At 38.9% G+C, this 16,564-nt stretch overlaps 2 protein-coding genes across 6 annotated transcripts; both read right to left on the bottom strand.

The window, feature by feature from the left end:
• Window positions 1–30: 30 nt before the first annotated feature.
• Window positions 31–9,848, bottom strand: LOC131957395 (uncharacterized). The gene is made up of 8 exons (XM_059322191.1): window positions 9,715–9,848; window positions 8,188–8,468; window positions 3,756–3,888; window positions 3,076–3,257; window positions 2,692–2,777; window positions 1,383–1,562; window positions 754–782; window positions 31–540 (listed from the first exon to the last, which is right to left on the bottom strand). The coding sequence occupies exons 2-8, from the start codon at window positions 8,232–8,234 to the stop codon at window positions 535–537; spliced, it is 663 nt and encodes a 220-aa protein (XP_059178174.1). The 5' UTR covers window positions 8,235–8,468; window positions 9,715–9,848; the 3' UTR covers window positions 31–534.
• A 1,405-nt stretch (window positions 9,849–11,253) lies between these two features.
• Window positions 11,254–16,349, bottom strand: LOC131957408 (thiosulfate sulfurtransferase). 5 transcript variants are annotated; one of them, XM_059322202.1, is made up of 8 exons: window positions 16,189–16,349; window positions 14,589–14,776; window positions 14,181–14,382; window positions 13,642–13,737; window positions 12,885–13,017; window positions 12,518–12,616; window positions 12,258–12,382; window positions 11,254–11,742 (listed from the first exon to the last, which is right to left on the bottom strand). In XM_059322202.1, exons 2-8 carry the CDS (start codon window positions 14,744–14,746, stop codon window positions 11,656–11,658), a joined length of 900 nt encoding a protein of 299 aa, XP_059178185.1. In that variant the 5' UTR covers window positions 14,747–14,776; window positions 16,189–16,349; the 3' UTR covers window positions 11,254–11,655. The 5 variants fall into 5 exon arrangements, with proteins under 5 accessions (XP_059178185.1, XP_059178186.1, XP_059178188.1 ...); XM_059322203.1 differs by having other exon boundaries at window positions 16,302–16,341; XM_059322205.1 differs by lacking the exon at window positions 16,189–16,349 and adding an exon at window positions 16,094–16,112.
• Window positions 16,350–16,564: the final 215 nt, after the last annotated feature.

Below are 16,564 nucleotides of genomic sequence, written 5' to 3'. Positions count from 1 at the left end.
TTCAATTACTTCATTTACATAAAGCAGATTTTCTCATACACTACAAACAATAATAATCGTTGTTGAATGTGTAAATTATAGCTGTTAGTACTCAGATGAAATATGATTTTCATCATGAAAGTACTTTTGGACACAAAAAAAAGTAGAGGCCCAGACAAATACATATGCAAGCAGACGTAAAAAAAAATTGTTTATGGTTTTTTAACATGCTCACTGTTAATGTTTCTTGTTTGCCAAAATTTAACAATTATTTTCTACTATGTTATGATTAAGTGCAAATATAAAGTAGTTTAAAACAACTCATTATCTATGGTATTTTTTAAAATTTATTTTTGTAATCTGTTACTAAGCAATTTAGTATTTACATTAAATTATACCATATCCTACTTAGTGAGTAATTAGACAGGACAACATGCAATGATTGGTTAAAACCAAGTTGTAAAAGTCCGTCTCCAACATCAATCAGTGTTTATTTGTACAGTTGTTGTAGGCCTCTGATCCATGTTTAATGTTGGCAGCAGCTTTCTGCCATACTCACACCTGAAAGCAGACTTGTCATTTTCAATCTATTTCCTCTCTCATCAAATAAATTATTTAACTATGGCCCATGGTTATAGTTTAAGGTTGTTACTAGTATTGGCCTATATCTTGTGTGAAAATATTTATAGTTTTATAAGATCCAGCTGCTGGCCTAACTTGTGGGTGCCCCTAACCTTTGAACTTATCTGAACCAGCCATATATAGCCTACCTACCTTACCCCTTGACCACCACACGTCATAACCTGAAAAGTGATAAGTATCTCCTGTTACTGTGTTAAAATTGTACTGGGTCTGGTACAAACAGGTTGGTGACAGGCTGATCAAGTCTATACTAGTGGGTGGGTGACAGTGACTAGTCTATACTAGCTGTTGACAAGATGACCAGTCCATACTAGCTGATGACAAGATGACCCGTCTATACTAGCTGTTGACAAGATGACCAGTCTATACTAGCTGATGACAAGATGACCCGTCTATACTAGCTGTTGACAAGATGACCAGTCTATACTAGCTGATGACAAGATGACCCGTCTATACTAGCTGTTGACAAGATGACCAGTCTATACTAGCTGATGACAAGATGACCAGTCTATACAAGCTGGTGACAAGATGACCAGTCTATACTAGCTGATGACAAGATGACCAGTCTATACTAGCTGGTGACAAGATGACCCGTCTATACTAGCTGTTGACAAGATGACCAGTCTATACTAGCTGATGACAAGATGACCAGTCTATACTAGCTGATGACAAGATGACCAGTCTATACTAGCTCTGACAAAATGACCAGTCTATACTAGTACTAGCTGATGACAAGATGACCAAACCATGTCTTTACTTACAGTCCACGGGGTTCTTCTGTTTGCTCCAGTAGTTGTAGCCACTCAGTGCACGCTCCTGTTGCTGGCGTGTACCACCTCTGTACGTCACTGGTACCTGCTTTACTGGGGGCGGGGGTAGGATCAGAGGCTCGTACATGACAGCAGGGGGGTAGAAGTAGTTCTCTTCTGACTTCACTGCACCTGTTGTAACCACAGAAGACCGTAGTCTGATGTAGTACATGTAACCACACAAGACCCTAGTCTGGTCACGTGGACATATTAAACCAGACCGTAGTCTGGTCCAGAGTTTCTTCCAGGCATCTCTCGGGGGGGGGGGGGGGGGGCGAAGCCCCCCGAAAATTTTTTACCGCCCCCCCGAACGAAATGAAATTTATATAATTTATATAGAAAATATATACTTTTAACAGTGTCCGCCCCCCCCCCCCCCCGAACATTTCAAGTGCCCCCCCGGAGAAAAAAGTCTGGAAGAAACACTGGTCTGGTCACGTGGACTTATTAAATCAGACAATAGTCTGGTCCAGTGTTTCTTCCAGACTTTTTTCTCCGGGGGTGCACTTGAAATTTTCGGGGGAGGGGGGGGCGTACACTGGCGGTGCCCCCCCCCCCCCCCCCCCCGAAGAGATGCCTGGAAAAAACTGGTCATGTGAACGCAATCAACCAGATAACAAAGCTCACACCGCAAAGCTGTGTTGTGGTTGGCTGAGAAAATCCAATCAGATGTGATGTGGTTTAAGTGCTAACATTCAATATTGGAAGTGTACGAATGAAAGGCGAGATGACGCTACGAATTGTCAATTGTTCTCATGACAAAACCCCCCACTCCCGCGGATACTTTGGGGATGTTGATCAGATCATGTTGTTATATTTGATTACAAATTATAGAAGTAGAGATTTCGTCATTATGTAGTCCAACTAAAAAATATACGCGCACTAAAAATACAGAGCAGTTGACAGGTTATTGTGAGGGAAAGGGGGGGGGGGCTATTTTGACAAGATCCTCTTGCCGAGATCCGAAATTCCGGCACGTACCATCAGTGGTACAGTGACGGGCAGTACGTAACATCAGTGGTACAGTGACGGGCAGTACGTAACATCAGTGGTACAGTGAGGGGCAGTACGTTCCATCAGTGGTACAGTGACGGAGTGGTACAGTGACGGGCAGTACGTACCCTCAGTGGTACAGTGACGGAGTGGTACAGTGACGGGCATTACATACCCTCACTGGTACAGTGACGGGCAGTACGTACCATCAGTGGTACAGTGACGGGCAGTACGTACCATCAGTGGTACAGTGACGGGCAGTACATACCATCAATGAAAGCTAAGTGGTTCCCGCAGCCGTTATAACATGACTTGATGTGGCGCCAGGCACCCCCAGACCGCCCCTCTCGGAAGCTGAAATAAAATAGTCAAATAAAATACAGTCAAACAAAATACAGTCAAATAAAATACAGTTAAATGGGCTTTTTAATAAGAATTTTGATATGCACCCCTAAAGACATTCTTACAATATTTTATTACTATTTTACTAAAGTATGAACTTCTAGTTATTGTGAAAAGATTACATTCAAATGTTAAACATTTTATTGTAAGCAACTACTATCTCAGTATAGGGCTGGAGTCCCTCTCTCCTGGTTAGACGGCAGTTTCAGGCTAACTACATAACTTAATAAAGTGTAATTAGAACCATTACACTGGTATCAGAGGACGTGGTGGACTCCGCCTCCAAAGTTTGTAGTAATACTGTCTGGTGATGGGGTCCATAGGCTGTGTGTAGGGGTTGTTGTCATTCACAGGTTGCTGTGTGGAGGGGTTGTCGTCATCTGGGGGTTGCTGTGGGGTTAGGGCTGTTGGCACATCCGCTGTGCCTTCATCCTAAGACGACAACACATGTTGAGTAATTAAGTTCAGCGTAGCTTAAAAAATTAAAAACATCCAGAAAAAAAAATATTTTAAATACATATACACATGCGTATACACAGCCTTACAAATGTATTTTGCATATATATATATATATATATATATATATATATATATATATATATATATATATATATATATATATATATATATATATATATATATATATATATATATATATATATGTCTATATATAGATTTTTTTCGGTGGGGGTGGTACCATTAGGTGCCGCACCGACACCCGACCTAGCGACGCCACTGGGTCTATACAGGTAACTTGATGGCGTTTTTATAATTTAAAATTTAATTTCCTTCCCCAAACGACACACTCCACAGGTAACACATTCCGTACGAGTACACACCAAAAGTGACACATTCTATAAAACACACCCACACGCGCCACACTGTACCAAAACTTGTGACGTGACTGTCACGTGACGTACAGCGACTCACTTCTCTAGGACCGGGCCCCCGGGAAGCTGATCTTGTCCGCAGGCGAGACCGTCGGCCGTGGCTGGTGGATGGGGGTCTTGCGGTGATTGGTCGGACCGCGGGCGAGTAGGTCAGTAAGTCAACATCACCATGGCTGTACACAAAACAAATGACCAGTAGGTCAGTAAGTCAACATCACCATGGCTGTACACAAAACAAATGACCAGTAGGTCAGTAAGTCAACATCACCATGGCTGTACACAAAACAAATGACCAGTAAGTCAACATCACCATGGTTGTACACAAAACAAATGACCAGTAAGTCAACATCACCATGGCTGTACACAAAACAAATGACCAGTAGGTCAGTAAGTCAACATCACCATGGCTGTACACAAAACAAATGACCAGTAAGTCAACATCACCATGGTTGTACACAAAACAAATGACCAGTAGGTCAGTAAGTCAACATCACCATGGCTGTACACAAAACAAATGACCAGTAGGTCAGTAAGTCAACATCACCATGGCTGTACACAAAACAAATGACCAGTAGGTCAGTAAGTCAACATCACCATGGCTGTACACAAAACAAATGACCAGTAGGTCAGTAAGTCAACATCACCATGGCTGTACACAAAACAAATGACCAGTAAGTCAACATCACCATGGTTGTACACAAAACAAATGACCAGTAAGTCAACATCACCATGGCTGTACACAAAACAAATGACCAGTAGGTCAGTAAGTCAACATCACCATGGCTGTACACAAAACAAATGACCAGTAGGTCAGTAAGTCAACATCACCATGGCTGTACACAAAACAAATGACCAGTAGGTCAGTAAGTCAACATCACCATGGCTGTACACAAAACAAATGACCAGTAAGTCAACATCACCATGGTTGTACACAAAACAAATGACCAGTAAGTCAACATCACCATGGCTGTACACAAAACAAATGACCAGTAGGTCAGTAAGTCAACATCACCATGGCTGTACACAAAACAAATGACCAGTAGGTCAGTAAGTCAACATCACCATGGCTGTACACAAAACAAATGACAAGTAAGTCAACATCACAATGGCTCTACACAAAACAAACAATGACCAGTAGGTCAGTAAGTCAACATCACCATGGCTGTACACAAAACAAATGACCAGTAAGTCAACATCACCATGGCTGTACACAAAACAAATGACCAGTAAGTCAACATCACCATGGTTGTACACAAAACAAATGACCAGTAGGTCAGTAAGTCAACATCACCATGGCTGTACACAAAACAAATGACCAGTAAGTCAACATCACCATGGCTGTACACAAAACAAATGACCAGTAGGTCAGTAAGTCAACATCACCGTGGCTGTACACAAAACAAATGACCAGTAAGTCAACATCACCATGGTTGTACACAAAACAAATGACCAGCAGGTCAGTAAGTCAACATCACCATGGCTGTACACAAAACAAACAAATGACCAGTAGGTCAGTAAGTCAACATCACCATGGCTGTACACAAAACAAATGACCAGTAAGTCAACATCACCATGGTTGTACACAAAACAAATGACCAGTAGGTCAGTAAATCAACATCACCATGGCTGTACACAAAACAAATGACCAGTAAGTCAACATCACCATGGTTGTACACAAAACAAATGACCAGCAGGTCAGTAAGTCAACATCACCATGGCTGTACACAAAACAAATGACCAGTAGGTCAGTAAGTCAACATCACCATGGCTGTACACAAAACAAATGACCAGTAGGTCAGTAAGTCAACATCACCATGGCTGTACACAAAACAAATGACCAGTAGGTCAGTAAGTCAACATCACCATGGCTGTACACAAAACAAATGACCAGTAAGTCAACATCACCATGGTTGTACACAAAACAAATGACCAGTAAGTCAACATCACCATGGCTGTACACAAAACAAATGACCAGTAGGTCAGTAAGTCAACATCACCATGGCTGTACACAAAACAAATGACCAGTAGGTCAGTAAGTCAACATCACCATGGCTGTACACAAAACAAATGACCAGTAAGTCAACATCACCATGGTTGTACACAAAACAAATGACCAGTAGGTCAGTAAGTCAACATCACCATGGCTGTACACAAAACAAATGACCAGTAAGTCAACATCACCATGGCTGTACACAAAACAAATGACCAGTAGGTCAGTAAGTCAACATCACCGTGGCTGTACACAAAACAAATGACCAGTAAGTCAACATCACCATGGCTGTACACAAAACAAATGACCAGTAGGTCAGTAAGTCAACATCACCATGGCTGTACACAAAACAAATGACCAGTAAGTCAACATCACCATGGCTGTACACAAAACAAATGACCAGTAAGTCAACATCACCATGGCTGTACACAAAACAAATGACCAGTAAGTCAACATCACCATGGCTGTACACAAAACAAATGACCAGTAAGTCAACATCACCATGGCTGTACACAAAACAAATGACCAGTAGGTCAGTAAGTCAACATCACCGTGGCTGTACACAAAACAAATGACCAGTAAGTCAACATCACCATGGTTGTACACAAAACAAATGACCAGTAGGTCAGTAAATCAACATCACCATGGCTGTACACAAAACAAATGACCAGCAGGTCAGTAAGTCAACATCACCATGGCTGTACACAAAACAAACAAATGACCAGTAGGTCAGTAAGTCAACATCACCATGGCTGTACACAAAACAAATGACCAGTAAGTCAACATCACCATGGTTGTACACAAAACAAATGACCAGTAGGTCAGTAAGTCAACATCACCATGGCTGTACACAAAACAAATGACCAGTAAGTCAACATCACCATGGTTGTACACAAAACAAATGACCAGTAGGTCAGTAAGTCAACATCACCATGGCTGTACACAAAACAAATGACCAGTAGGTCAGTAAGTCAACATCACCATGGCTGTACACAAAACAAATGACCAGTAGGTCAGTAAGTCAACATCACCATGGCTGTACACAAAACAAATGACCAGTAAGTCAACATCACCATGGTTGTACACAAAATAAATGACCAGTAGGTCAGTAAGTCAACATCACCATGGCTGTACACAAAACAAATGACCAGTAAGTCAACATCACCATGGCTGTACACAAAACAAATGACCAGCAGGTCAGTAAGTCAACATCACCATGGCTGTACACAAAACAAATGACCAGTAGGTCAGTAAGTCAACATCACCATGGCTGTACACAAAACAAATGACCAGTAGGTCAGTAAGTCAACATCACCATGGCTGTACACAAAACAAATGACCAGTAAGTCAACATCACCATGGTTGTACACAAAACAAATGACCAGTAAGTCAACATCACCATGGCTGTACACAAAACAAATGACCAGTAGGTCAGTAAGTCAACATCACCATGGCTGTACACAAAACAAATGACCAGTAGGTCAGTAAGTCAACATCACCATGGCTGTACACAAAACAAATGACCAGTAGGTCAGTAAGTCAACATCACCATGGCTGTACACAAAACAAATGACCAGTAAGTCAACATCACCATGGCTGTACACAAAACAAATGACCAGTAGGTCAGTAAGTCAACATCACCATGGCTGTACACAAAACAAAACAAATGACCAGTAGGTCAGTAAGTCAACATCACCATGGCTGTACACAAAACAAATGACCAGTAGGTCAGTAAGTCAACATCACCATGGTTGTACACAAAACAAATGACCAGTAGGTCAGTAAGTCAACATCACCATGGCTGTACACAAAACAAATGAGCAGTAAGTCAACATCACCATGGTTGTACACAAAACAAATGACCAGTAGGTCAGTAAGTCAACATCACCATGGCTGTACACAAAACAAATGACCAGTAAGTCAACATCACCATGGCTGTACACAAAACAAATGACCAGTAGGTCAGTAAGTCAACATCACCATGGCTGTACACAAAACAAATGACCAGTAGGTCAGTAAGTCAACATCACCATGGCTGTACACAAAACAAACAAATGACCAGTAGATCCTTTGATTAATTCTTATATTAACCCTAAGACTTCTGATGCCTAACCCAACTGAAGTGGGGGATATCTGGCTATGGGGGATCTCCTGGCTAACAAATTAGGTATGTCATAAAACAGGCCATTTAACTATGTCGTCACACCCCGCAGACGAGCGAGAACAAGCCCCGACAGAATGCAACGTCTGCTGACGAGAGCTTGCAGGAAGACTGACAACACTACTTGCTGTCAACGTCTGTCTAGCTTGGTGGCAGTGGATGCTGACTTGAGAATGTCTGATTTAGTTGGAGCCGAGGACTCGGTCTTATCCTCGATAGAAAAGAAGAAGAAAAGACGCAGAAATAGTGAAAGAATGTGCAATAGACCTATTTGATCTTTTGACCAGTGGCTGTATACTACGAGGGAGTTGACGGACTTACTCGATATAAAAATCATACGAAGTTCTGGCCCTTGACGCTGCAGACATCTCCCAGGGATGTGGTTCCTGTCCCTCTACTCCTGTTGTCGCAGACACTAGTTAGTTGGGTCCGTGTGGATTCCCCTCTATTCCTGTTGTCGCAGACACAAGTTAGTTGGGTCCGTGTGGATTCCCCTCTATTCCTGTTGTCGCAGACACAAGTTAGTTGGGTCCGTGTGGATTCCCCTCTATTCCTGTTGTCGCAGACACAAGTTAGTTGGGTCCGTGTGGATTCACCGACCTCTGGGATCAAATGGGAACATTATTGAACACTGTAGACATGCGCGGCGAGCAGCAGCAGACGTCTCAATTCAATGGGCAGCGTTACATGGGGGTGGAAGGGGGGGGGGGGTAAACATTCGTTCTTAAAAGGCTCTTTTAGTGCTGAATATACTGTTATACTGGGAGTGCTCGTAATAAACAGTGTTAAATGTGGGGGGAGGGGGTGGGAAAGGGTGGGGGGGGGGGGGGGCGAGGGCAGTGACCTGATCAACGCTAAAATAAACTAGACCCTTCACAATGAAGTCTTAATACAACAAATAAATTAATAATCAATAACAAAATGTAGCTGACGTTTTTTTTTTACTCTATATCAAATGATTGCTTAAGCTTTGTAATTGGAGGTAGCGATCAAACAATTAACTGCTGGCTTACACCGCGCCTGATGATTGAATCACATTCAGCTGTAATAAACTGGCTCCGCGTGTGTGTGTGTGTTGGGGGGGGGGGGGGGGTATGTAAAGTCGAAAAATCAATGTGGGTGTTACTATGGACGACCCAGGGGTGGGAGAGGGGGCGACACCCACCTAATCAACATACACATTATTACAAATACGTGGTCCATATACTTCATTTAGTAATTTTATTGGTGGCCCATTTACGTTATTTAGTAATATTATGGATGGTCTGTATACGTTATTTAGTAATATTATGGATGGTCTGTATACGTTATTTAGTAATATTATCGGTGACCCATGTGCGTCATCTACTAGTCATATTATTTGGTGGTCCATAAACGTCACTTAGTATACGTTATTTTAATACTATTTGATGTTCCATGTCCATTATTAAGTAACATTATTGGTTTATTATTATTATGTACATTATTTTAGATGACACCACCTACCCCAAACGTCATCATAATTTTATATAACCCAAAACTTAAAAAAAAATGACAACACAAAATATCAACTCCCCTCACAAAAATCTGATGGAAACTTTTACCATGATTGTTTTTATTTAAAATAGAAATGTCTGCCACGTAATTGTCAATGAAAACTCGTCAGCATTATGATACACACATCAGTATTAACATTTGATGGATGAATGGCATCAAATGGAAATTTATCGGTTGAAAATAAACATGTAGATGTTCAACATATCACATGTTTCAATTGTACAGAGTTTACAAGAACCGATAATGATTAATTCTTCTAGCACAATGTCTATCAACACGCTACAACCAACAGGCCATAGAGCAAAGACTTACCTGGAACACGCCAGACAGGGACTGACTGACTTCTCTCAAGTCTCTGATTGAGTCAGTCGGAGTTGTTGCCCCTCAGATATCCAACGGAAGGCCTCAACAGGGGCGACAATAGGGGCGCCTCATTACACCGAGTTATCAAGTGAATGTAGAACGGCTACACCAGGGCAGATAGCCAAACATATCAATATCGATTTTATAATCGACCGCAACACTTGGATTGAAGAAAAGGTTTTTAGATTTCAAGTAGGCCAACCTCACTTTATAACCGTTTTAGACGGCGGTGTGTGTATGAGGTGGTTCTACTAACCCAAGTGTGGGTGTATATATACGTGAGGTGGGTCTACTAATTTACCTTAATGACACCAGTCAATGCAACATGTATGTTTATCTAATGACACCAGTCTATGCAATATGTATGTTGATCTACTAAATGACACCAGTCTGTGCAACATGTATGTTGATCTACTAAATGACACCAGTCTGTGCAACATGTATGTAATTGATCTACTAAATGACACCAGTCTGTGCAACATGTATGTTGTTGATCTACTAAATGACACCAGTCTGTGCAACATGTATGTTGATCTGCTAAATGACACCAGTCTGTGCAACATGTATGTTGTTGATCTACTAAATGACACCAGTCTGTGCAACATGTATGTTGATCTACTAAATGACACCAGTCTGTGCAACATGTATGTTGATCTACTAAATGACACCAGTCTATGCAACATGTATGTTGATCTAATGAAAACAGTCTATGCAACATGTATGATGATCTACCTTAATGACACCAGTCAATGCAACATGTATGTTGTTGATCTACCTAATGACACCAGTCTATGCAACATGTATGTTGATCTAATGACAACAGTCTATGCAACATGTATGTTGATCTACCTTAATGACACCAGCCTATGAAACATGTATGTTGATTTACCTTAATGACACCAGTCTATGCAACATGTATGTTGTTGATCTACTAAATGACACCAGTCTATGCAACATGTATGTTGATCTACCTAATGACACCAGTCTATGCAACATGTATGTTGTTGATCTACTAAATGACACCAGTCTATGCAACATGTATGTTTATCTAATGACACCAGTCTATGCAACATGTATGTTGATCTAATGACACCAGCCTATGAAACATGTATGTTGATTTACCTTAATGACACCAGTCTATGCAACATTTATGTTGATCTAATGACACCAGTCTATGCAATATGTATGTTGATCTACCTTAATGACACCAGTCTATGCAACATGTATGTTGTTGATCTACTAAATGACACCAGTCTATGCAACATGTATGTTGTTGATCTACCTAATGACAACAGTCTATGCAACATGTATGTTGTTGATCTACCTTAATGACACCAGTCAATGCAACATGTATGTTGGTCTACTAGACGACACCAGTCTATGCAATATGTATGTTGATCTACATAAATTTCACCAGTCAATGCAATATGTAGATTGTTAATCTACATTAATTGATTAACATTAAATAATGATAAAATGAAATACTAGTGTATTTGACATTTTATTAGTTAAAATGCATTATTTTTTCAGTACATTAGATAATGAAACTAAAAAGCACATAATGATTGCCATAAACTACAAAAACAAAATATCGTTTGCGGCTGACAAAAAAGTACCACGAGAAGGTCCAGTCTTCCTAAACTTTTACACCGGCAGAGTTTAATTTAAAACATTTTCAGATCTTTGTTACATTATATAGATGACTTTTTTATTCAATCTCCTATGGTAGAAATCATTAAGTGATGATTTCTTGATTCAAACATCTAAGAGAGGAACCTTTAGTTCTCACATGAGAGATGATTTATTTATTCATTATTCCAACATCTGAGGGATCATTCATTGATTCAAACACCTGGGGATCATTCATTGATTCAAACACCTGGGGATCATTCATTGATTTAAAACATGCTCCTTCCCTTGTTTTTCTTTCACAATCTGGCTGGCATCAGCTCTGGCACTCCACTCATGGTAAGAGCCCTGGAAATATTTGATTAAAAGTTGATTCGATATCAGTAGCAGAAAAATATAGACTACTTGGTACAGCAGATAAAGGTAATCTACTTGGTACAGCAGATAAAGGTAATCTACTTGGTACAGCAGATAAAGGTAATCTACTTGGTACAGCAGATAAAGGTAATCTACTTGGTACAGCAGATAAAGGTAATCTACTTGGTACAGCAGATAAAGGTAGCCTACTCGGTACAGCAGATAAAGGTAATCTACTTGGTACAGCAGATAAAGGTAGCCTACTTGGTACAGCAGATAAATGTAGCCTAATTGGTACAGCAGATAAATGTGGCCTAATTGGTGAAAATGGGTTTTTACTTAAACATAAAGAATATTGTTTTGCATTGATTACCTAAAACTTAATAACTCCCTTAAAGATAAATAATTCTAAACTAATTAAAAAAGCGTTTAAAAAATGATTACTAAACAGCCAGTTGAACTAGTTTATACAAGTTAGGTAGGTCTAGCTATAAGATGCAACTTACATTGTACAGGGCGACATCATCTTTACCCAGGATATGTGCAGCTGCAATCAGGCCGCAGGCTGTCATTCCTGTTTGACAGGATGAGACCAATGGCTTGGTCAGGTTTATACCAGCCTCATCAAATACTTCAAATATACAAAGTACACTTTCATTTGAAAATACCAAATTGTAAATATACATGAATAATGACAAAATGAAAACCAAAGTGGAAGGTTTTCTTCAGTCAGAATCCTTCAGTGACCGCGGGTGTTTAGACTTACATTTCTTCAATTCATTTTCAGCTTTCACTGTACCATCTTCGTTAAATAAACTCGAGAAAGGAATATTTTTAGCCCCAGGTATATGTCCGCCACTGTTGCCTGGGGATATTTGTTAAAGATCATTTGCTCTGATATCAACCATCATACTTAAAAAAAAAACAAAAAAAAACCAATTTCACAAATTGTTGAATTTTTCAATAGTGTAAATAGTTATTCATAGAGGTTCAAATTATTTAAATTATCTAGAATACATTTATCTGTCATATAATATTCTTCATATTATCATCTATCACATAATATATTCTAAAGTAACATGCATACTTTCATCAGATCAGTCATATAATGTATTCTTACATAACAAGCGTACCATCATCTGTCACATAGTAGTCTTTAATCCCACGAGCATCCATCAACTGTTCTTGAGCTGTCTGAAGATTTGTTTGTATTGCCTCAAAATCTCTGAGTAAGTGTTTTCTTAACATAACTTTGAACTGCTCCTTCTGTGATATACACAAAATATTTGTTAGACACAGTTAAATACAAAAGTTATAAAACAATGGTTGGAGTTTTACCACTGCTTAGGGGTAAAGAGTTAAGGTAACTCTATAGAAATGTCCACTTCTAGGTGGCCAACCACTTCCTTACCTCAACAACATCTGCCAACCACTTCCTTACCTCAACAACATCTGCCTACCACTTCCTTACCTCAACAACATCTGCCAACCACTTCCTTACCTCAACAACATCTGCCAACCACTACCTTACCTCAACAACCTCTTCCAACCACTTCCTTACCTCAACAACATCTGCCAACCACTTCCTTACCTTAACAACATCTGCCAACCACTTCCTTACCTCAACAACATCTGCCAACCACTTCCTTACCTTAACAACATCTGCCAACCACTTCCTTACCTCAACAAACTCTGCCAACCACTTCCTTACCCCAACAACCTCTGCCAACCACTTCCTTACCTCAACAACATCTGCCAACCACTTCCTTACCTCAACAACCTCTGCCAACCACTTCCTTACCTCAACAACATCTGCCAACCCTTCCTTACCTCAACAACCTCTGCCAACCACTTCCTTACCTCAACAACCTCTGCCAACCACTTCCTTACCTCAACAACAGGCTCCTCTGTGGTAACATGAAAACCATCGGTCAACCACTTCCTTAAGCCTCCATTTAGAACTGACACTTTATCATGACCAAACAGCTGAAATTAAACAGACATGTATGAAAACATTAAACACAAACACACCTGTGTTAAAGTGATGAAAACATTAAACATGTGTGTTACATTGCTGAAAACCTTGTGGTTTAATAATAGCCAGTTGGCCAGGTATTTCAGGAATGATCTAGTCAGACTTGACGAGACAAGCTATGTGTAAATTCACCAGCTAACTTCACACATACCCAGCCATTACCATCTAGAGCCATTGGCACCTCCAACAATATGGATTACTTAAGCTTTAATAATAAACATAGAAACATTAAGACACATCTTTAAGTGTGTGGTGTTCTGTAAAATTAATAAAGAAATAAGTCAATACTAAAGTACAAAATAGCAGGATCAAATGTATTATACTATAGATGTAATGTGAATAGAATAGGAAAGCAGATGAAGCAGCATTTCTTATGAAAGAAAACAGTAATTACCTTGAAGAGAAACCAAGTTCTAAATGATGGCCTTGTGTTAAATCTGTCATAAGCTACCACATGTGTGTTGTTGGTTATTCCTAAGTTTCCCACATATTCTTGAAACAGGTTTGTACTGGGGATCTGGAATTTGATGCTGGACCCTGGGACTGGTGGGCTGACTTTTTTCAAATCAAAATATAACGATGTTGGAATATGGGACCTGGACATTTTTCAAATCAAAATAATACAGCACATAGAAATTAACAATTAAAATAAACTGGAAAATTATTCAATAAATAAATAACTTGTTATTAATCAATTGACATTTAAAATAGTCTTCATTTACAAAAATGTTTGTCGTTGCATGTGGATTCAATGGTAGAAATTATCGCTGTTGAAGAAAAACTAAATGATGGCTTGACTTACTCCTGATAGAACTGTTTGTAGCCATCAACCTCGGGTTCAGGCATCCATGAGGTGTCAAGTACTTTCAAATTTCTTTTAGTCAAGGATGAACCTCGACATAAAATCTGTTCTCTCAACCAAAATGTGTTCACCAGAGTGGTGATTTTTGAAATAGTCATTCTAATATTCAAACTACAAACAAAAATATGCTGTGAAGAAAAAAACAAACTCTATTGAGTTATGTCAAGAATAAGGTCAAGGCTAGTGCTTAGGTTAGAGCCAGGGAATCAAAGCAAGCCAAATAATAACCTTACATACATATTTATTAATATGTAAGGCTACCTATAGAGATCTATATTTATATATATGCATGAAGTTACATAATTGCCCATTGTTGTGTTGCTGACATCAAAGCTGCACTACCTTGCGCATTATTACACCATTCATCCTATCAACATGAAACTTTGGCCGGTTTTTGAACACACTCTGGCGAAGGTTTCTGCCATACACATTTTAAAAATATTGACCCTGGCGCTAACAATTGGAAATGAAAAATAAACTTATTACCAAGCTTAGAATACTTAGATCAATTTTAAAAAAAATATTTATTAAGTTATTCCCCTTTGTCCATTAGAACCATATCACAATGGTTTCTGACATAAACACTTAAAAATATCAGAGGGGCTGTACATACTCCTTAGTAGCTATCTTTGCACCTAATGTTAATAGCTGGGGACTATTTGGAGCCACATGCTCCCTTGAGCACTATGGTACCTACATTCATTTTAAAGAATCCAATACACAGGTTATGATGGACTACTATAATGGTTGGCTAAATCAAACTGGACGTGTCTGGTGATTCAGAACACACCAGTGCTCACTGCGAGCACTATGGTGCCTTCATAAGTTTTAAAGAGCACCTTACCATAAGGACACGGTGGGTCACTACATTTGATGACAACTGAAACAGGGGATGCTCCTGAGAATTTTATGTTGGCAGTCGCCGTGGTGTGTTCTACCTGACTATTACAGAGGGTTATTAACCTATACTGAAGGCGTCATGATAATATTTAATATGACATTAATAAAAATTATCATTTACTTTATTAATATTAGGCATTATTTATATTAGTAACAATTAAAATATATAGTATATATATATATAGTATAGGGCCTAGGCATTATAATTTATTAGGATATTGTTAATTAATTAGTTAATAATAATAAATTTAATAGTATTATTAGTATTATTAATATTAGTTATTAGTATAGACAAGTATAGTATTATTAGTATAGTATACTATAGTATACTATTTTAGTATAGTAAATGACACACCTTTGGCTTTGCCAGTGAGTATTTAATTTCTTAGGGTAGAGCTAGATCTATAATATTAATAGAATAACCATTGCTATTCTTAATTCTCGATCTAGATATCTAGTAGTAGTTAGATCAACAAGCTAGAGTTTATCTAGAAGTGTATCGTATACCGTACAATACAGTAGTATGTATACACTACTATACACACACAGTGAAGGTGAAGGACACGCCCTTTAGCCTTTCACCTCTCTTGTCTTTCTACTTGTCTTTTGTTTAGATTTTAAACATTGTTGTTAAATTAACCTTAGATGGTTTCGTGATGTATCGATATGCTGTTAAGTTAAAATGAAACTGTTTTCTATGCACGTATTTATTCTAATAATTTTAAAAATCTAATTTGTGAGTAATTGCCCAACATAAACTTGACTTTTCCGTACGTGGATAACTTAAATAGACTTTAGTAGTCACGTATTGAGCCAGATAAAATAATACAAAAACTGGCCTACTTAATTTGTGGACAGCTATTTTCGTTTTTTACTTTCTCGTATATACGAAGTATAGAGAAAGTATTGTAATCGTGCAAAAAAAAAAAAAAAAAAAAAAAAAAAAAAAATTATATTATATACGGAAAAACATAATTTTGCAATCTTGTCCGTATGTCTGTCTGTCTGTCCGTGTG

Source organism: Physella acuta, unplaced genomic scaffold (genome assembly GCF_028476545.2).
Source record: "Physella acuta isolate Inbredline_101_S28 unplaced genomic scaffold, ASM2847654v3 ptg001237l, whole genome shotgun sequence".
NCBI classification, from domain to species: Eukaryota; Metazoa; Mollusca; class Gastropoda; family Physidae; genus Physella; species Physella acuta.
Note: the sequence above shows the minus strand (reverse complement) of the source record. Positions and strands in the feature narration are given on the sequence as shown.

Bases quoted from the DNA above. Each gene is read 5' to 3' on its own strand.
- LOC131957395 (XM_059322191.1), bottom strand. From the start codon at position 8,234: ATGTCTGCAGCGTCAAGGGCCAGAACTTCGTATGATTTTTATATCGA. The intron at 3,889-8,187 runs GTAAGTCCGTCA...TTTTGTGTACAG, and splicing joins TCGTATGATTTTTATATCGA to CCATGGTGATGTTGACTTAC. The intron at 2,778-3,075 runs GTAATGGTTCTA...ATTTTATTTCAG, and splicing joins CCACGTCCTCTGATACCAGT to CTTCCGAGAGGGGCGGTCTG.
- LOC131957408 (XM_059322201.1), bottom strand. From the start codon at position 15,014: ATGAATGGTGTAATAATGCGCAAG. The intron at 14,777-14,990 runs GTAGTGCAGCTT...TTTTCTTCACAG, and splicing joins ATGGTGTAATAATGCGCAAG to CATATTTTTGTTTGTAGTTT. The intron at 11,743-12,257 runs GTAAGTTGCATC...AAATATTTCCAG, and splicing joins ATGATGTCGCCCTGTACAAT to GGCTCTTACCATGAGTGGAG.